Source organism: Pygocentrus nattereri, chromosome 23 (assembly GCF_015220715.1).
Source record: "Pygocentrus nattereri isolate fPygNat1 chromosome 23, fPygNat1.pri, whole genome shotgun sequence".
In the NCBI taxonomy this organism is placed as follows: domain Eukaryota; kingdom Metazoa; phylum Chordata; class Actinopteri; order Characiformes; family Serrasalmidae; genus Pygocentrus; species Pygocentrus nattereri.
The window spans coordinates 9,204,099-9,227,039 of record NC_051233.1 but is presented as its reverse complement, the minus strand read 5'-3'; the positions used below and the strand labels follow the sequence as shown (position 1 = coordinate 9,227,039).

General features: G+C 38.8%; 1 protein-coding gene across 4 annotated transcripts in view; it reads right to left on the bottom strand.

The window, feature by feature from the left end:
* Positions 1 to 1,231: 1,231 nt before the first annotated feature.
* zmp:0000001168 (signal-induced proliferation-associated protein 1) overlaps positions 1,232 to 22,941 on the bottom strand; it is a 117,448-nt gene continuing 95,738 nt past the window's right edge. For 3 of the 4 annotated variants that reach the window (XM_017702950.2, XM_017702951.2, XM_017702952.2), the window contains exons 14-16: positions 22,351 to 22,441; positions 18,311 to 18,389; positions 1,232 to 8,335 (exon numbers count right to left, since the gene is read on the bottom strand). In XM_017702950.2, the coding sequence (XP_017558439.1) occupies positions 8,192 to 8,335; positions 18,311 to 18,389; positions 22,351 to 22,441 (314 nt within the window). In that variant the 3' untranslated portion in view covers positions 1,232 to 8,191. Of the gene's footprint in view, positions 8,336 to 17,993; positions 18,082 to 18,310; positions 18,390 to 22,350; positions 22,442 to 22,941 lie in introns of all 4 variants that reach the window. The other variant, XR_001858080.2, reaches the window with a different exon arrangement.

Genomic DNA, 22,941 nt, shown 5'->3' with positions numbered 1-22,941 from the left:
CAGTGACATTCATTTTCATCCACAAAGTCCTACTGTGCTCTAAACCACTTCAGCAACTCTGTGTGGCCTTAGTAAAGACCTGGGTGCAGGTTGAGGGAAGTTTTAGGGATGTATTTTTACACAATTGCCTTGGACTATTTGGGTGACTATTCTGTTATAGTGTTTGGTAGCAACATTAGCGTTGTAGCACTATCCATCCATCCATTTTCTAAGCCGCTTCTCCGTCAGGGTCGTGGGGGGTGCTGGAGCCTATCCCTGCAGTCTTCGGGCGGAAGGCAGGATACACCCTGGACAGGTCGCCAGTCCATCGCAGGGCAGAGCCATACCCATAACCATAATCAGCCATAGCAATTCATAATCAGATAAAGGCCCCATCCCATTTCTTATTTTTACCCCTTGTTTTCGAGTGTCACCTTGCCCCTTGGAACTGAGTTACAAGGGGTAGTGGTTGAAATCTTCATCTATGAAATGGAACAACTCTCAAATAAAAAAAACATTACTTCATTAACAGGCTACTATAGCGGTGCTCTGTAGTCTTCAGTGATAGCAGAGAGGGGAAAAGTTCAGCTCCTCACAGCTGGACTTTAGTTACATTTAAAGAATCATAAACCTTCAAAGAGGGGGGACAATTATTATTATCACCCACCTCTAATTCTTCAGTGATATGAAGCCGAATTCAGCTATTCGCCAACATATTGTTCAAATTTTCTGTTCCACCTTAAGTGGTGTAGCAGTTCTGAAACCTGAGCCCCTATAATGCAACTTCTGTGCCATTTAAGGTGGAATGGTAAATTTAGCTAGCTAGCTACTGAGACATCAGCAAATTACTAGTCATTTTTAATACTTGTTGTGAAGAAAAGGACCATAATACACTGAAACGACATTAAACTAAGACAGACATGATAGTTATCATAATATTTTAAAGGAGAAAATTCTCACATCTGTGGGTTCTTTGGTCGCTCGTGCAGCCATCACGCTGATTTTTCTTTTCTTCTCATAACTCAGTTTGGAGTGTGTCTCTGAAGAACCTCCATTTGGAGAGCCATGTAGCCCTAACACTTCACTCTACCCTTCCATCTCAACTAAATTCGGGACACCTCACCCCTAGATCTGAACGCACAAAACATAGGGCTAGGGCTAAGTGGTAGGGCCTAGGGGGAAATGCGATTGTGCCAAAGTACCGAAAAAGGAGTCTCTGAACACCATGAATTTGAAAGAATCTCAAAAAACCTTTATGTTTTATACAGATACAAGTTCAGTTTTTATTTTTATTGCCAGTATCCCTCCAGTTCACACAGAACAACACTCAATCATCAGCCCATTCCACTCACAGGGTCAAAGGAACACAGAGAGAGCACAAATGACCATTTACCTCCACCTTGTCTGCATGTTTGACTCTTCAAACATTCCCCTGCCTTTGGTCCTGATAACTAAAACTCCTGTGCAGAGCACAGGCCAGTATGCATAGTGTGTATGTGAGTGAGTATGAGTTTTAGCATACGGATTTTGACGATGCGTGTGGTTCAGATCCTTCAAAGTTTGTGGTACAACAGTGCTGTCCTACTGAGAGAGCCAGCTAAGCTCATTTCTGCACTTCTGGTCTATTAAAACTATGAGCCTGTATGTGCCTTACTGCTGTTACTGAATAAGGCGTTACATGGTAAGATACAGCAATCAAATCAAACAGTAGAAAACAAAGCAGAAGCAAATAAAATGAGGTAAAGTATTAAAATGCAAGTGCTGTTTTGGTTCATGAAGGAACTCAATTGAGAATTCCACCAGTTTTTCAAAATTTCCTCTTAATCCTTCATTAAGTCTTTGAGATGAACGTCATTCTGAATGGTCTGATGTGAAATGGTTTATCGTAGAGAAACCTCAGAATGTTGATTTCTTTACAGTAGTGTTGATAGGAACCAGAGAATGTCAGTGTCAGTGTCTACAATGATCACATCCAAAATGATGAGTGAACCTAAACGTGTCTTCTTCGAGTTTTTATATGCAGTGTTGATGATGGTGAAATGGTGGTAAATCTGAAAGTTCTTCTTGGGCCTTGTTTATACTGTTATACTGTTTCATACTGCTATGAAAAACAACAGGTTTAGGCTTAAATCTGATCAAAACTATCAAAAACATATCTAAAAATAGCTTTTAGAGACGTCTGGTTCCTATTACCACCACAGAGCGCATTTACATACACTCAATAACCCGATCATAATCACATTTCTTAAGTTATCTGATTGTTTAAATGGTCCTGTAAACAGCATACTCCGATTTCTTAGAATGTAGTAAGGTCTAGAAATCTGATTAGCTTAGTAATCAGATTTCTCAGTGCATGTAAACTCTTACTCTGATTTCTTTGAAATTTCTCAGTCTGTGCATGTGCAGAAACAGATCGTGATACTGGAAATAAGTGAGCAGCGTTGCCAGGAGATGGCAGTGAAACACTTTTGGAATGACGCTGAAACCAACTACATGCTTCACGAAAGTAAGGATTTATATATTCTTCATCTTTAAGATGATGTATGTTCATATTTTCAGGTAAAGTGGTGGGATGTTTTTTTTTAAAAAGCATTAAATTTTCATTACATTTATGTTACGTCTTCTTCTGTGCGTTTATTGGCCAGTTGTAAAGCAGAAATCTGATTACTGCTTGACTCATGTAGACCTGGAGTTTTACCATTATCTGATTACTCAAGTACATGTAAACACCTCGAACACATTACTGACAAAATCTGATTTTCTGCAGTTATCGGATTATTAAGTGCATGTAAATTCTCAGTTGATAAGATTGTCTAGAATAGGTGCTTTTTACATCAAACAAGTTTGCTTACATCTTCTTAACTTAATGAGAAATTTTGGTGGAAAAATTGGTGGAATTCCTCTTTTCACAACTAGCTATGCATTCACATTGTGCAGACATTGCTCGACTGAAATGTGCACAACATTTCCACATGAATAAAATAAATGAAAACACAGTTATTGCCAAAAGTAAAAAGAAAGTAAATGCCTAATTTGTGCTATTGTAATATATTTTGCTTAAGTGGAAATAAAACATTGGAATAAAGTAAATTAAAACCATCACTACACCAAAGCCATGACTCCATCACTTTCTCCACAAGGTTATAGTGCATGTTTAAATGGAGAATGTTGTCCATCACTGAAAATCTAAACTATATCACTGAGAGCACCAAGATTCTAAGACGATTTTTACTGAAAGCACAAGATCCTGTGTGGGAAAGTTAAGTTAAAACCTTAAAGTGCATAAAAATGATTGCTTTAAACTGAAAGAGCCATGTTTCCAACAAAGAGCATGTTTCCTAGATCTGAAACAGAAACGCTGATAAAGGGCAAGGTGCTGAATCTTTGAAAGAGATGGGAAGAAGTGGCATATTGACTGATGGAGATCATTCAGAACAGGAAAGTACAGGAATTCCTCACAGTAAACCCTTCAAACAGGTCTCAGCCTTCATACCGTCCAGCTGTTCCTTCACCAAGATTACCCCACTTTCCGGTTTTCTCAAGAAAGTGTACCACGTTAAGGCATACCGTATGGCATACAAAACCTGGAGGAAAGAATATTCTGCCTTTAACAGCCGATATTGATATTAATAATAAACCAAGTACTGCCTCTGCATTGCGATCAAGTTACATTTGAGCTCTTACAAAATAAAATTTCTAGAAAAAACAGAAAGAAAAAAAAACAAAATGCTGATAACCTTATAACCTCCCAGTCAGTAGTTTGTGAATTAACATCCCCACCCCTCTAGTTCAAAGACATCCAACAATAAAATCCACATTTGCAAGATTAATAAGTTATTACATTTTTTTTTACATACATACACACATACAGAGGGGAACTGGAAGTTGCTTGGTGCATTCCCATACTTGCCAACCCCCCTACATTCTCTAAAACTATGAGACACACAATTGAACAGGAAAGAGTTCTTTTACATTAGCATTTGGCTGAATATATACCACAATGCATCACTGGAGAGGGCTTGCATTAAACCTGCCTGAGCACACTTTGATGTCTGATATTAAAGGAATAGTTTGATCAAAAACCAAACGTACACAATTCAGCACTTTTTCCAGATGTAGCTGATCAGCCGAGGCGTGTCTGTCATGACAATTTTTGCTTCTTCAGTTTTAAACTGGAGGTATGAGGCTAATGTTACTAAGCAACAACAGAAGTCAACAGTCACCCACATCTTTTCTGTAAATACATCCCCAAAACCTCTCACAAGCGGCTCAAACTGCATTCAGATCTTCATTAAGGTAATGCGGACTGCATCCCAAGGATATTTATTACAATAGGTACTGTGTTGTATGGTCACTAGATTACAATCTTGAGTTCTGCTGTTTCTATTTCTAAACATCTTCAGCTTGAAAATTCAGGTTTAACAGCTATTAACAAAGAAATAATCGTGAACGTAGTATTTAGCGTTTGTATGCCTGCATGTTGTCATGCACATGAAGGAGAGTCAGAATTCAGCATAACACCTGCCGCCCTTTTAACACCAGTTTTAACAAGCCCTCATCCACTTTGCCTCCTCAGAAGAATCAACTGTTGCCATGTTAAAGATCTTTATTAGTGCAAGTTAAGTGTGTTAGATGAGCCCTTAGCCACAAAAATCTTTCCTTTTTCGAACCTGAAAATAATGTCGGATAACTGTTTATAAGCCAAAGCAGTAAACTGCTACAAAATGCTTAACATTATAAAACCACAGCCTTCAATTTGCTGGGCTTCAGCCACAAACTACTCTTATTATACATGAAATACAACTTCTTTACTGTGCTAGCTTGCTAGTTAGCATGCTAAAGCAGACATGGCTAGGAACAACTAAGAGACAGGCACTACACCGCGGCTCTGCATCGCATTTATAGCCAGACAAAGCAATGATTCATAAATTTCATCCATGTTATGCTCAAACTTCTCCAAAAAACATTTTGTATTGCAAAGTTTGCATGGCTAAATGATTAGCTCGCTGAGGCTAACACCACTGAAGTGCATTCCGATCCACTTGTGGAAAATAGACGTGAGTGAGGTTTCACAGTTCCCAGCTACATAATGACGTTTTGGTCATTTTTATAGTTCACAATAAGTCACGCTTTGCTCTAAGCAACATTGACAAGCCCATCTGAACTCAATGAAGCTGAGAGAAGTTTACGGATGTATTTAAAGAAAATGTTTGAGTGACCGTTGACGTCCAGTGTTGTTAGCATTTAGCATTAGCCTCGAAGCTCCCGTTTTAAATGCAAGAAGCAAAATTTGAACACCAAATGCGCCTCGGCAGGATGATTACATCTAGACTAAGTAGAAAATTGTGTAAATTCGAATTTTCCGGTTCCTTTAAGCCTGAACTCCACGTTCTCATAGAAATCTAAACCGTTGCACAGTGTTACAAGTCCTGTAACTCCGTAACTGGCCAACGCTTCACTGAGAATGCTAGGCCAGACCTGTTTCGGTCTAGCTGTGGAGCCTCAGAGGGAAGTAACACTGAATTGTTTTGGCTGTACATCTTCACATAAGACATAAAGATAAAGAGTTATAATTTAATCTTCATTATATGAGAATCTGCTGGTACCGGCTTATCACAGTGACTCTAAAATAACAAGAGGAGGAGCTTAAAAGACTATGTACAACATACAGACATGTTGACCGGGTTCTTCAACATTTCTCTTGGCATCCCTTTGCATGTACGTGTTTGTATGACTGTCTGATTTGGTCAAGTGTAGTCCAGGGTGCGCACATGCCTTGCGGTGGAGGGTTTGCACTGGCAACAAGGCTAAGAGTTCATTTCTTTTCTTGCTTTATGTCACATTGTGATGTCACCATCAGTGGATCTGACGTGAGGTAAGAAGTGTGAGTACTTCGGTGTATAAGTGATGTGCAGGGCCGATAAAAAGGAACAACTGTAAATGTGTACGTGTGCAACGTCCCAAAGCAGACAGTCCATTCCCATGTGAGCGATTCAAAGCACACGCAGGAGGCTAACGTGGAGTTTACATCTTGAGCCAGCAGTGACTTATTGAAAGCAAATACCATACAATATCAGTAGACTTCTATAAATGTCTTTGAATACAGCAAAAAAGGCTCAGTCTTGTCACTAGATGCAGGAATCCCATCTATTTCAAGTCAAGTTTCCCTTTTGTGGTCAGATGCATTTCCCTTCATGTCCAGCGAGAGGAGTCTTTCCTTCCAGTAATAGAAGCTGCATCCAAAAGTACAATTCCACTCCCTTGGAGTTTAAGTGTTCACAATGTTTAGTTTGCAAATAGCTTTTTTGACAGGTTTTCACATTATCTTACATATGCGAGAAGAGGCTATTTTATTTAGTCCTTCATTTTGAGGCTTGCAGAAGGTCCATTCATTGTCAATGACACTGATGTGAAAGAAGGTTCCAGGCTAGGTTGTCTTTCAGAAGCAGATGATTTAGGTCCATAGATGCTAAATTCACTTCCATTTTAATATATCCTGCAGCTGTTTGGCCACCCCTGCAGTGTCCATCTGTGTAGGAGTTAGCAATACCGCAAAGCCAACCTTAGGGAAGGAGAGATGGAAGTGTAGGAGGCATAGAGGACAGACAATTCTGCAGAGGTGTCCAGGTCTAAAAATTAGCTATAAATGAGCTAAATTAGAGAAATAAAAAGCCGTGGTTGGTCAGTAGACTGATACAAAACTGATTCAGTCTTCTAGTCCTAAACTTGTTGTTGCTGTTGCTAGACTTTTCTAAAATTTCAGGAGATCTGTTGTTATGAAATGACCTAGAGTCAGCCAGACACATTAACATGATAGCAGACATACGCTAATCAAGTAGCATGCTAATAGGCAGGATGACGATGGGCTAGCAGCTAATCTGAGGCCCCAAACTAGATTCAAGGACAAACTAGATCTAGCAATCTGTTTGAAATATGGGCACCATAATTATGTGAGCAAGGCATGTACTCATAAAGCTTCTCAGAGTAGGCATGCTGATCTAGGGTGCCTCTCTTCTTTACTACGACCTTACAGATATGAACCAATCCTAAATTAGCATTCCTACTCTGAGAAGCTTTGAGCAGTCTTGTCCACGCTGGTTTCTCAACAACATGCTGTACAGATATGTCCAGATTTGTAAATATTAATGGGCTTTCAATGTCAGCAGGGACTGTTTGAAGGTGTTCAATTAATCATTAATAAGAGCATAGAAAAAAAATCCCCTATATTCCCTTAAAAGAACACTTGTTTCAGAAAGGCTAACAACAAACGAAAGCTACTGGGTACAACTTAGCATGATCTCATTATGCTAAATGAACACCTAACTGTCATTCATTATCAGAAATGTCTTCATTTTAGGTTGGACAACAAATTCTTGGTTGGCCCTGTTCACTGTATATGTCTATAAACATCACCCAAAGTCCATAATGCTGGATTTAATGAGGTTTGACAGGAAATAAGTGGCCTTAATTCTGTTAAGCCACTAGTGAAACCAAAGCTTAGCATTGAATTCTTCATTTCAGCAGGCCTGGAGCTCAAAACAGGCTCTAGGGTTCTATTTTGCTCTTACAATAAAGGTTTTTTTAAAAGTACTATATGACTATTAACACAGCTAGTCCCTGTGTGATATTTCTACATCCTGTAGGCTGGCATTCTTTTTTGTTTTTGACTTTGTTTGCCCCCAGTGTACACCTACCCACCTTCAAATACAAATGCTACATGCTAAAATATCCCTTACTTCCTTGCCTTATATGTTGCTACAGCCTTACTTTGCTAGCTGGTCCTGCTAGTATTTAGATCATTCTTACGGAGTTGTTATGGGTGGCCAACACAGCCATATTCATAGGTTTATGTCTGTCTTTCACAAAACTTTGGTTGACTTGCTTTGCTAGTGGACCTTGCTAGCATGTGTGTCATTCCTCAGTAATCTTTATGAGTTTATATACGGGCTCTGGGCATTTTGGTTTGGACACCATAACTGGCCAACATCTTATATAATTGATATGGATGGCACACTTTGCTAGTAGGAATTAAGGACATATCCATTTCAGATGACTTGCTTTGTTAGCAGGGCTTGCTAACATTTGTGTCATTCCTCAGTGATCTCTATGAGTCTCTATGGGTCTTGCAGGTTGGATTGCATTGCTAGCAGGACTTGCATTTGTACTGATCTTCATTAGTCTCTAAAAGGGTGTTTCTTGCAGGCTCGTTCTACTAGCAGGGCTTGTTGACATTGCACAGCAGCTCGGTGACTTTGATGAGGCGCGCCACGGTTGTCTGCGACTCTTCCTGTAGCCGCTGGTTGTTCTGCCTCAGACTCTGCACCTCTGCCTGGAGCACCGCCTTGTCCTCTTTCTCCTGCCGAAGGAGTGGCACACACAACACAACTGGCCATCAGAGCGCCCCCTTGGGGCACAGGGTGGGATCGCTTGTGGGTGGGAAAAGGTAGGGTGTAGGTGGCTGGGAGTAGAGCTAGAACAGAATAAGGCCATCCCACTGAGTGGCTACATTTAAACATGCAACTGAATATATTGCCTAAACATATGTAATCTGCCCTTTTCTATTCTGTTTTAGATGTTGGTAGCTGGTAACTATTAATAAAACTACCAATTGTTTAAAAGAATGGTTTGCTGAGAAATCAAATTTACACAATTTTCCACTTCAAATGTAGTCGATCAGTCACAAATTTGGTGTCCAAATTTTGCTTCTCTAATTTAGCACTGAAGATTTGATGCTACTGTTGCTAACACTAGAAATCAATAGCCACCCAAATCTTTTCTGTAAATACATCCCCAATATTTCTTTCAAACTGCTTAAACCGCTCACAGTGTGACTTAATGTGAGCTATGAAACTTGAAAATATAAAAATTCACTGTGTAGCTGAACGTAGTTGGCAGCCACTTTAGAGAACAGGTGTTGTGCCAAGTTATAATTCTACCACAGGCTCCCTTTCACTTTCATGTGAAAATACTGACTACACATAACATTCATGATATCTGTTGTTTCTGTTTGTAAACACTGATCTTCAAGATTGACAGTTGTTTATTAAAAACAACAGAAAATGCTACAGAATCCATGGTATGCTGCATGATGTGAGTGTACGTGAAGTCACAATTTGGCACAACACCTGGTTTCTCATTTTTAGCTCACAGTATTACTATTTTCTAAATCACACTGATACGTCTATGGGTCAACACAGAAGTGGGCTGAGTGGGTTGAGAAAAGTTCTGGGTATGTATTTACACAAAAGGTTTGGGTGACTGTTGACATACACTGTTTGTTAGCAATGATAGCCTCGCAGATCCAGAGCTCAACTAAAGGAGTAAAATCCAGGTACATCTGGACTAAGTGACAAATTGTGTACATTAGATTTTTTGCGTAACTGTTCCTTTAAACATCCAAATTTGAACAGCATAATTCAAGCATTACTGTTGCTCCTAAATAAACTAAAATTCATTAAAATTACTGTTGCTCCCTTTAGGCTATGAGTTACCACAGGAATCCAGTTATTATCTAAAGCCTGTATGGACCATACATTCTTAAAGGATTTCTCTGGAATTCAGTTGCTGAGATGTAAATAAAGTAATTCTAAGTGGTTTGATGTGAAATGCTTCATTGTAGAGAAACGTACTGACTCTCTTTACAGTGGCACTGATAGGAACCAGGGGTCACAATGTCTACAACACAAATACGTACATTTTATTTACTATCCAAAACCACCTGCTAACCTACGTGTCTGTAAAGTTTTTATATGCAATGCTGATGATGGCAATATTATGGAAAATTTGAAACAAAAAAGATTTGGGTACTATTTTGCCTCACAACACCCTGCATGTACCTCTCCAGCATGGATATATATACTTTTCAAAAAAACACGTTTCAGGCCTAAACTATTGTAAAATAGTGTTTCAGGCATCAGACTGCAGGAGGGAACGTTTAGAGGCATTGAACTCTTGAGAGTCTGGTTCCCATCACCACCACTGTGAACAATTCTGACGGTGTAAGTTTATCTAGAATGGAGCATTTCACACCAAACCACTCTGAATGACTTTGATTACACCTTAACCATTTAATTATGCAGATATTTTAAAAATACTCCTTTTATAAAAAAAAAACTCCATATAGCACCAAAAAAGTTTGATAACTTTATAGCGCAACTGATACTGGTTCCGCTACAAAGTTATAATCCCACCACCACACCAAACTACATAAGAAACACTCTTTAAGGTCCACAGAAAAGTCACACATACTTCAGCATGAAATGATCACAGTAAGAAGAACAGAGATACACAACATACAAGAAAAAAGTGTTAAAGATGGATAGAAAAGTTAGCCATGGTTGACTCCTGACTCTTCGGTGTGTGTGTGTGTGTGTGTGTGTGTGTACACACATGTATATATATATATATATATATATATATATATATATATATATATATATATATATATATATATATATACAAAACATCACCAGTAAATGCACTGATATTTACTGACTTTTTGGGTTAGAGCATTGCCAGAACTTGAATTTGCATTCCTCAGATAACAAAACAAAACCTTAATGACTGTGTCAGTGGGTGACCCAGTAAAAGTCACCCCTTTGTCATATACCCAAGTTGGGGCATGCCTGGTCAAATGACGTGTTTAGATGATTTTCTAAGTTAAAATAAGTTACACATACACACCAGAGAACACACTTCTGCACATTTTAATGTACAATTATTATTTAGGGGGCAGTCGTGGGCTGGAGGTTAGGGAACTGGCTCTGTGACTGGAAGGTTGCTGGTTCAGTCCCCAGTGCCAACAGTCCATGACTGAGGTGTCCTTGAGCAAGACACCTAAGCCCCAACTGCTCCCCGGGCGACATGGATAGGGCTACCCACCACTCCAGGCAAGTATGCTCACTGCCCCCTAGTGTGTGTGTATTCACTAGTGTGAATGTGGTGTTTCACTTCACGGATGGGTTAAATGTGGAGGTGGAATTTCCCCGGTTGTGAGATTGAAAAAGTATCACTTAATTTATTTGTTTAATTTTAACACACTGAGGGAAAAAAACATAAATATGGCTTGTGCAGAAGTAATTTTACATTTAGTATTTTGTTTTATTTTTTACAATATATTAAACTCAGCAAATAAACAGAACCTGTACAGTAAAACTTACAGACAAATGCATGTATATTTTAGTTTGTTCCCTGCAGAAAATGTGTTTACGTTTTGTATACAAATGTATAAAGGCTGAACTTGCAAATTTCGAAGACATGATGATAAGGTAAAACATCCAAACATGTAAAATATATCCTAAACTCTTACAAAAAATGTATTGTGGTTTTGATCAATGCAAAAATACAAGAACCACCTTTAATTCCATGAACCAGTGATTCTCACACTGCTCCTCAGTGCCCCCAGATTGTCTACATAATTGCTTTATCACTGTCTTGTTGGGTTGGTAGAAAGTGTGGACCATCTGTGGGTCCAGGAGAAATGATTTGACAGCCAAAACCCTAAAGGAACATGTCTGAAAAAAGATTTGTGAAATGTGAAGAACCTTTAAATGTGGATGTTCTTGAAACTTTTAAAAGGTTATACACACATAAACATCTCATTTACAAAAAACAGTTATCTAAAGAACCATCCACTAAAAGGTTCTTTAGGGCACTGGTTCTCAAACTAGTCCTTGGGGACTCCCAGACTGTCCACATTTTTACTCTAATCTTATGTATTGTGAGTTGGGTTGGTGCAAAGTGTAGACCCTCTGGGGGTTCCTGAAAATCACTTTGAGAATCACTGCCTTAAAAAAACAAAAGTTCTTCTGTGGTGGTAGAGCCCAAACCCACTCTCACCCTGCGGAGTTTAGCTCTAGTCCTAATCTTGAGCTTCAGGGGCATCTCAACATAATCTAGAGCTCCAGAGGCATCTCAATATTAGAGTTAGGTATGTTGGATCAGATTTCTAGGACCAGGATTGAGCACCTCTGTGCTGTTACATCATGCAAAAAACCTTTTAGTAACTTAAGTGTAATCTTTAACATTAAAAAATCTGCCAATATAATATAATAATAATAATAATAATAATTATATATATATATATATATATATATATATATATATATATATATATATATATATTTATATATATATAATTAGTAAAATTTTTTCATATCAGTCAGGCCCTACTAGAAACTCTAAGCTGTTCTGGATGCTAATTTGATGTGAAAGAGATTTTCAAAAATCAATGCGAACCTGTGCTAAAACCTTTTTAGTGTACACAGGCCCTTTGTGACGTGGCTGTGAAAGATTTGAAATGGGAAATCAGGATGAGAAAAAGTACATCAAATAAAATCTCACTTTCTTTTCAGTACCATGGTTCTCACATTTTTCTTACCATCTTTAACCTGAGGCAACAAGTATTTTATGCCCTTAACATCTAGTCCAGGATTAGCTTCAGTGTTTACTCAAGCCTTCGATTTTAGAAGGAAGCTAGTCCATAAATCAGCTGCTAAAGGCAGAAAATATCCGATGCCACTGAGAAGGACAAGACTGATGAGACATGAAAACGACAAAACAGAGCCACAAAGAGTAGCAGAAAAAAGAGTTCAACGGCATGTTGCAATTTGCATGGGGTTTTTAACAAACTCTTTCCTCTAAACGCAGCAGCTCTGCTGTCAGGAAAATGAAGATGTTGTTTTTCAGTTAGCCATAATTAATAGATGAGGTGAGATGAGGGTAGCTTGTCACAAAGCACGCTAAGTGCAACAACATCAGACATACATAAACAGCTTATGACAGCCGCATTAAGCATTCATGAGGCGCCATCTCCAAAGACGATGGCTTAAAATAGACTACGCCTGTGTTCTTAATGCCCCGATCAGGATTAATTGCATCTGAAAAAGATAAGACTTGTGGACAGTAGCTCTAAAAGCCCATAGCCAACAAAACCACACTAGTTTCACGCTTTAACAAACCTGAATAATCAATTATATTCAGACTCTGAGTGCTGCATGGACGCCATTCAAAAGCTGTCAGTTTCTGTTTATGTATATGTATGCATATGTTGTCCTACTTATTATGCTGTGTGGCTAGTTCAGTTGCCGTTATCATCAATCACATGAAAAGCCTCTTTTACTTACATGCACCATCACTCATTTCAATTACTTTTCTCAATTTTGTTTAAAAGATAGCATAGCTTTGCAAGGCTATGCTGGACAGAATGCTTTTTTGAAGAGGTCTGATGTGGAAAGGTCATATTTGGCTCTCAAAATTGAGATACAAAAAAAACAACAACAACAAACAAACAAACAGATAGTAAACTATCGATAGTAAAGATACACTATATGGCCAACGGAACAGAATGTGGACACCTCTCCTAATTATTGAGGTCAAGTGTTTCAGCCACACCCATTGCTAACAGGTGTGTATTAAGTCAAGCACATAGCCATGCAACCTCCAAGCAATTAGAGTGAAATAATGTGCAATGTGCTTCTCAGTATATGGAGCTTCGAGCAAGCCAGGATGCCCTTGTGTCGGAGCAACAAGGTAGATACTGGATAGCCGTTGCGACGTTTAACCTCTTTTTGCTACATCTGGGTGCAAACCCCAGTACCCCTTCATGTGTCTGACAGAAAACTGAGATCACTCCCAGCATCACATGTAATGCAATCGATTACACATATGTGAAGGTACGTAGTATATTTTTTTGTTCACATTGCTTCATCCTAATGGGAGTTGCAACAGAATATTCAGGGCCTCTTTCAAGTGAATCTTCCTGTAGAATAGGTTGTACTGAAGAGCTCAGTAGCTTAAAACACACTAAAAGATGCCGCCTTTGCCAAAGGTCAGTTCGTGAAATTTCTGCCTGCTAGATTTGCTAGAACTGTGCGTCAGGAGCTTGAAATGGCTTTCCATGGCTGAGTAGCTGCATACAAGCCGAAGATCCCTATGCGCAACGCCTTGTGTCAGCTGGAGTGGTGTAAAGTATACAACCACTGGACTCTGGAATGATGAATCACACTTTGTAATCTGACAATCTGATTGACGATTCTGGGTTTTGTGGATGCCTGGACATCGCTACCTAATTGAATGCACAGTGCCAACAGTAAAGTTTGGGGGAGGACATTTTAGACTTTCACATACTTCCAACTTTGTGGCCACAGTTTTGGGAAGACTATTTCCTGTTTCCTGTGCCACTGTGCACTGTCCATAAAGACATGGCTTAATGAGTTTGGTGTGGAGAAGCTCCAGTGACCAGCAAAGAACTCTGACCTCAACCCCACTGAACACCTTTTCGGATGAACTGGCCTTCTCGTCCAACACTAGGGTCTGACCTCACAAATGCTCTATTGACTGAACGGGAACAAATTCCCACAGACACAATACAAAATTTTTTGGAAATAATTCCCAGAAGAGTGGAGGCTGTTACAGCTGCAAGGGCGGGGGTAATTCCATAATCAGGCCCCTGATTTTATAATGGGACGTCCAACAAGCCCAGGTTTTGGCGGTCAGGTGTCCACACACTTTTGGCCATATAATGTGTATTTATAATATTAAACAATCTAACCAATCAAGAAAAATATTTCAGTATTGTAACAAATAGGGTTGCTAGTGAAGGCTTAGGAAAAAAGGGTACGCAGAGTAGACTCTGGGTAAAGGCTTATGAAGAATAGGGCTGCACGATATGGACATAAAATGCAATGTGAGTTAAAGTCATTAGATACTGCAATTCAGGTCCAGATTCACACGATTATGCTCGAAAAGATTTTCAATTCTTAAGTCTAGGTGTGATTAGATTCTTGATATTTTACGTGTTAAGATTTCTTGATTAAACAGAACTCAGGTTACATACTACACAGATCAACAACAACAAAAACAAAAGTTTTCTGCCTTTTTAAATTCTTTCCACCCTCTAAAAAAGAATCTACAAAGTACAGTCATTTGAGTATGGGTGCATGCATAGCCTCTTTGTCGACTTTACATTTTGGGATGGAGGTTTTGAACTTTCTTTTTTGATACAGTACTGAAATCAACACACCCTTATGCCCACAGTGTACAGAGGGCAAAAATAAATTAAATGAAATGCAACTACCGCTGTCACGATTATACATATAACCCCATGTATATCTCGGCACCACTAGAGGCTTTGTGCATTAAAATAGGCAGCCATGTGACACTATGTAGACCAATCACAATCAGTAGGTGGTCTCAGAACAAATGATACAGTGGTTAGAACTTCTGTTAAGCAAGTGGAACAAACCACACTAGATGTACTGAACTCACATCATTGTTCTGGCCGAAAAGATTGTTTTGCCCTTTTGTTTTAAGTGCACTGATGACTTTACTAGGCACTATTTGACATACCTGGAATTCAGACTTGTCTTTCCATTTAAACTGGTTTTACAGGAAAGTAGTTAACAGCAGCATAGTTGTTCAGCACTACACTCTGGTCAGCTTTGTAATCGACTGTACAGCTTAGTGGATAAGACACTCGTCCCCAGGTACAGCTCCTAATGCTACTTCATTACATCACTTTGCAAATGTGAAGGTGTAACGTAATCTGATCTGTTCAGTTATTGCAATCGTATTGTTTATTGCAATCGTATCTTGATGATGATAAAAATTAATTAATAATTTCCAATTATCCAATTAATTAATATGATTAATCATGCAGCCTTATTGGAGAACTATGGGTCCTCATAGGGTTAACCACGCTCACTCTGAAACTCTTGATATTTGATAATCTGATCTGTTCTGTTATTGCAGCACTTCACATCATGTTTATTGCAATCGTATCTTGATGATGATAAAAATTAATTAATAATTTCCAATTATCCAATTAATTAATACGATTAATCGTGCAGCCTTATTGGAGAAATACGGGTCCTCATAGGGTTAACCACGCTCACTCTGAAACTCTGATATTTGATAATCCTTAAATAAGAAGAAAATGTTGACTATTGTTGATCCCTTGTTTTGCCTTTCTCTAGATTGATGATAACATAGCAGGGTGTTAATGGTGAGGTTGACAGAGAAGGGAATGGGGGTCAAGTTACAAAAGCAACAATAAAAAAGAAGAGTAGGTTTGCTTAGGTGGTCAAGCCAGAAGATCATCATGTTAGCTTGGACCCTGTCTCACTTCTTAATGGAGGATGTCACACATTTTCAGTTGAGAGAATGTCATTTGCGCTCCAGTCCCTGGACATGCTACAGTATGTTTTACTGAACTGTATGTCCATCCTTGTGTGAAAATGTCCCTGGAGAGGTCTGAATTACTCTGACCTTTAAGGTCAATTGAGTGTGAGGCACCTAGTTCTTAAATTGGATCCATGAGGCTTAAGACGTGTTTTTTGCTTCTCCTTCCAACTGTCTTCTTGTGTTCTTCACACTCCTTCCAATCAAATAACTACTCTTCCACCTTTCTATTTTTCCTTTCCCAGCAGAATATGTTTTCTTTGACATGCCAATCAGACAGACTACATCAACATAATTTAATCTGGCTTAGTGCTTAGTAGGGCTGCATGAAGAGTCTTATTTGTGTCATTATTGCGATTTTTCATAATAAACTCAAACACTGCTTTATCTTGAACTACTAGCTCATAAAAATACTTCAAAGGTCATGACTATTCTTAGTCCCAGAGCTGAGTGTTGAATCTGGGAAGCAGTAATGACTACTGTCACAACAAACCTGCACCATGCAGAGGTTTCTAAAGAATTAAATAAATATTTACTTGTTTTTATAGGCCTATCTAGAGAAGAAAAAAATGTAAAATGTATATTTAATTTATTTTAACATATGTAAAATAATAAGTTTATATTTATAGATTTAGAATACAGAAATAATACTAAATATTTTGATATTCATTTATTCATCCATTCATTCATCATAAATCAGTAATGACAGTAAAGACTTGTGTGTGTGTATATATATACACACATTCTGTATATATCGCTGTTCTCAAAACAAAACCTCATATCTCTAAAATGGTAACTTTACAGGAGAAGGAAAAAAACCTACCTCACCTTTAATGTAAGTCAATGGAACCAGACTCATTTTGGACTGTTTCTTTTGGCCCACTCATCATGAAATTTACACACAATATAAAGTGTAACAGGCATTTTCAAATTATGTCAAAAACTGAAATATGATAAAAATGGAGATAAGAGGTTTTGTTCCAATATATATATCGCTGCTGTTGGAACAAAACCTCTTATCTCCATTATATATATATTTTTGTGTGTGTGTGTGTGTGTGTGTGTGTGTGTGTGTGTGTGTGTATATGTATGTATATATAGTGTAATACAATATATAAAGAAACTGTCAAAAGTTTGCTGGAAAAAAAAGTCTGCATACATTGAGTAACATTAAAGGTAAAGCATGTTTTTGTTTTCTCCTGTAAAGTTTCTTTTCTGGAGATAAAAGGTTTTGTTCAAAGACTGATGATTTATTTGGTCACTCATTCATTCATTCTTTATGAAGCAGTAATGACTACTGTCACAACAAACCCGCATCACTATAAGGAGCTTTTTAAGGAATCAAATAAATATTTATTTTTTTAAGCCCACCTATATTCATTCATTCTATTTTATAGTCTTGCCAGAAAAAAAAAACTGTGCAGGGAATGCTGACTGCTTTAGCTGCACAGTGCACATAACGGTGTGAGTGCAGTTCTAGTTTAAGTGTCCAGCACACTCTTTTAATCATAGTTTACACCTTTTCATATCTTCATCATAATGCCCAACAGCTTTATTGAACATTGCATTTATGTCCATGTTGTGCAGCCCTACTGCTTAGTCTGATTATAATGTAACTTTTTCATGAACCATTATCATCAATCACCAATTATTGATTCCCAGATCTCAAACATCATCTCACTGCATGTTAGGACACCTCCCTGGGTCAGATTCTCAAAAGCTCATTTTTCTTTTGCTTTGACAGGTTGAGAATTGAAAATGTGTTACTGGGTTTGGTTTCGGTTGTTTTAATTCGGTTTTGGCGCAATGGAGGAAAAATCTCATGCTGTACTTGCCTCGACTGCCATTGGTCGCTTAGTGTTGAGAGAGTGAGCATTGCTGCCCAATGTCCCTCCAGCCATCTTCTCATCTCCTCTGTTCGCCCTGCCCAATGACAAGACAGGTTTCTTTTGCTTGTCCCGCCCTACCGCTACAATCCCTGATTGCCTCTGTGAAGTAATTTTTGGATCTGGGGTGGATGAGGGCGGGAGGGGGTACTGGGTGGGGCAACTAGGTGAAGAGGGTGAGGGATGGGGTGGGAAATTCTTTTTTGGGGATGGGGGAGGGGGGGCTCAGGAGCTCCAATAGGACTTGCTAAGGGAAGGGAAAATACCTTTTGGAGGTCATCCTGTAGTCGTTTCAGCATGGCCTCCAACTGGGACACCTTCTCCTCCAGATGACTGGGTGAGTCACTGCGAGAGAGAGAGAGAGAGAGAGAGAGAGAGAGAGAGAGAGAGAGAGAGATGTTTAATAGGGGTTGGAGAAAAATCCATACAATATAACATCACAATATTAGGAAAAATTGTACTGACACACAGATACACAAATATCCATATTTTATTATTTATTTATGAATAATTAAAGGTTTATTAAGCTAATTCTCTGATATAGATTACCAGGATGCACTTCTGTCTTAATCCACAAGATGGTGCTATTTCTTTTTTTGATAAAATCTTAGTAATATCTGGCATCATTAGGGATAGTTAGACATTACATCCCCCCTGCCTCTGAAAGAACATATAGCATTGTATAAAAAACTGTTTTGTATAAAAGAGCATTGCATAAAATAGGCTAAACATGGCAAATAACAGGCCTTTTATGGAAAACCTTTAACTGTGAAGGACATAAGTGAAGCACTACATGCAGTAAATGCAGTTTGAAACAGCTGGTTAGCCTCCGATTTTTTTACAGCAAGTATGCTAGCTAGATGGTGAAAATACTAATCCAGTTTTAGTAAGTTTTAAAGGGATGTGATCTGTAAGGCTGGGCTTACGATGCACAATTTTTTGCTCAATTTGAATCCAGATTTGCCCCTTGTGACACATTTTCACAATCTGAAGAGATTTTCCAGGTCAGGAGCTCGATCGGAAGCACGGATAATCTGTTAGTGTTAGAGGACCAACAAGTAAATCTCTAGCCCTCCAATGGAACTCTGAAGTGATCAGAAGCTCTCCGATATTATCAAACATGTTTGATACTTATGACTCAAAACATTCTCAAGTCCTGAAGCGTGAGAAACTCAGAGATTTGCTCAATGAGTGATTCAAACAACAGCCAATCAGAGAGCTAGAAGAGAGGAAAAACAGGTGTAGAGACACGCATGAACATCTCCTGAACAGCGGTGCACGGAGACAGAGGAGCTGCGTGTAAAACACAGGCAGAAAAGAGTCGATATCATGTTTACAACGTTTATAATGTTGTATCCAGGGGTAAAGGCACTCTCTTTACAACTTCTAGTCAGCTCCCAGTTTGTAGTGATATATTTCCCCAGTTCTCCCTCTAATATCAGTGCTTCTCAGCCCCACTTTAATCCTTATTTTACACTTTCATGAGGCATAAAAGCACAAACAGGTCCAGTACATGTAGCTTTGTTTGTGTCATGTGATCTTTAAATTCCCACAATGGGGAAATTTCACCTCCGAATTTAACCCATCCATGCAACACCACACTAGTGAAGACACGCACTAGAGGGCAGTGAGCACACCTGCCCAGAGCGGTGGGCAGCCCTATCCGCAGTGCCCGGGGAGCAGTTGGGGGATAGGTGCCTTGCTCAAGGGCACTTCAGTCACATACTGTCAGCTCAAGGGATCAAACCAGCAACCTCCAGCACATGACTGCCCCATCTCTGAGGGCATCTAGGAGTATGAATTTTTATTTGCAGCTCAGACGCGTTATGTGTGTTTTATTCTCTCTTTGCCGTGTCGTCTAGTGAGAGCGCTCTTAAAACAAGATAGGAAATTCTGTGACAAACTGACGTTAAATTTGTGATGCCGCCAATTTATAAATCTGTTAAAATGTTAAAAGTTGTGTAGTGTATGCTCAGCCTTATTTACTTAAATGTCAGCTAGATTAGCTGACAACTTCAGCTACAGTATATTAGCCATCCACTAGTTATCATATTTTAGATGTCCTTCCTTTAAGGTATTCTGTAGTGTTCTGTCCTTCCGATGGAAGAGTTTTCTGTAATGAAAAGCTCATTATGCAAAGCTTGAACCTGATGCTGCTGCGAGAGAACAGCATTACAACAAAGACTGCACATGCAGCACCAACCTGCAAAGTCACACATGTAAGGCTGTAATGACAGTTCTATTTTTTTACTGCATTAAGATTTGCGGCCCAAAATTAATCAAAGTTTTTTCCTCGGGCTGAAGTTTCACTAGTCGTCAGTCAACATGCATCTCAAGTACGACTCCAGTCTGGATCAAGGCCCCATCTCTGATCTCCGTTCAGTGTAGATTAGTGAGAGGGAGAGAATGTATGAGTCAGAGTCCTGATGGGGACATGCCTCCAGAAAAATGCTGCATTATGAGTTAGAGACACTGGAAGCCCCTAATACAAAAGGAGCCACATAGAAAAGGCCTGCAAATGGGAGTATGTTCAAGGTCGACACAGAGAAATTACACCTCACTGATCCTAATTTTGAGTTGATTTTGGTTTCTCTTTGGCTTGTCTGAGTATCACACATTCAACGCAAAAACACCAGCACTGGCATCTACCTTTAACTCGAGAAACTACACTAACTCCAGTAACACTGTAGCCACAGCACACTCATCTGCTGCAGTATAAAACTTATAGAGTAATAAACTTATATATTTAGTCCAACGTAGTATTTAAGCATTTATTCCTACTGGGTTTAGATAACAGATGCAGGACAATGCAATTTGCAAGTAATTAATGCACCGTGACACAGTTTTAGTTGTTTTGGCTCTGTACTCTAGTAAAAATGCCAGCTCTAATTTAAGGGTATTTACATCTACGTTGGGTAAACCATACTGGAATCAGGTCTTTATATAGTCTATAATTTTAGACCACTGTGCATGAGATCATCACACACTTGGCTATGAACCAACATAACAGTCAATTGCACAAATACTTAAAACTGTCCTAAATAAAATTTTCTTGCACTATCCTTTTTCCTGAGATAATGTTTGTGTGGTTTAAAGTGCAGCCGTAATAAATTTTTCCTGACCATTTTCCAACGTCTTAAACTGTTTTTATTAATGTGCCTTTAAGATTGATATATGTAAACGAATGACTGTTCTGATCGGCTGCCCTGTACTGTGCTTCATTCAGAAAACATTCCAGACTGAAATACTCCTTTATAACTTCAGTGTGAATGGGCGGAGCTAAACTAAGCTAAACTAAGCTAAACTAAGCTAAACTGAGCTAAACTAAGCTAAACTGAGCTAAACTGAGCTAGGCGTTTATATGTAAATGAGTAGGTTTTCGGACAAACAATGAATACAAAATGGGCTGGTTTTACGAGTTAATTTCCATAAATAAACTGGATGACACTCCCTCCCCCACCTGATCTCACCAATTATAGCTGACATTAGAAATTTAGCATTTAGCATTCTCCTCCATGCTTGTCAAATGATATTGAGTTAGCAGCACTTGTGATAAAGATGTGGTGACACTTGACCCATCTTGGAGGAAGTTCATGGTAACTTACACCCTCTCAGATTGGTAGCAACAGGAGATTGAGGGAGACTTTGCTAGAAGGTGGAACTTCTTGCATAAACTGGTATAAAATTGGGTAAAAATAAAAAACTACTATTTCCTACACTGTTATGGTGTCTCAAATGAAATGAAAAGAAGTGTGCTTTTCACAGTCATATGCAGCTCATTTTAGTGCACAGTTCTATTTATTTAGTTTAACATACTGGAAAATAAAAAATAAAATATGAAATGTGCCATAACTTTTTTTGCACAGACCAGATTTTTACCCAGTAAGATACACTTAGTACACTTAGTAGAAAATCAACTAGAACAGAACCTAAAATATGAAATGCGCCACAATTGTAGCACTGGCCACAGTTTATGTTTTGCGTTAAATTCAGCAAATAAAATGTAAGTGTGCATGTAGAGGTGTGTTCTCTATAAAGGAAGTATTATCTTATTTCCACATCAAAATCAACATAACATGAACAAGGGTACCCAAACTTTTGCATGCAACTGTATATCATTCAGCTAATGATGTAAATATCTTTAAATGAAGGCTGAGATTCTATAATGCAACCACATAGTCACTGTTTAAAGTCCAGTATGCTGAAGTAAAAACCAACTAAAAAACAAAAATTTATCATTGTCCAATTACTTACTGCTGCAGTCACATCATACAGTAATCATGTGCAGTGTACATGTCTGTCTCACCTGTCTTTAATATCTTTGAGCTTGGCGTCTGTCTGACCCAGCAAGGTCCCAGTGTCTGCTGCTGCCTGGCTGCCATCTCCTGCCTTCCGGTCTGGAACACAGCATTCCACTCCGTTACTCAGCCGTATTAGTCAGGCTAACTCAGGTTAGTCACCCCGACAGCTAAACATCACTAACAATGAAACACATGCTCTCTCAGGAGAGTCTAACAGTCCTGAATACAATAAAGAGAGTGACACGTTGGTTTTTCATTGTTAAACTGTCTTATTGTCTCACAGATCATCTCTTATGTCCAGCATTTCTTCTGGAATCAAGGGTCTTAATAAGGAGTTTGTTCTCCTTTGTTGCTGTAACAGCCTCTACTCTTCTGGGAAGGCTTTACACTAGATGTTGGAATATTGTTGTGAAGATCTGACTGCATTCAACCACATGCCATTAATGAGGTCAGGTACTGATGTTGGATGATCAGTTCTGTATCACTCCAACTCATCCCAAAGGTATTAGATGGAGCGCCATCACTCCAGAGAATGCAGTTTCACTGCTACACAGCCCAATGCTGGGGACTTTTATACCCATCTAGCTAATGCTTAG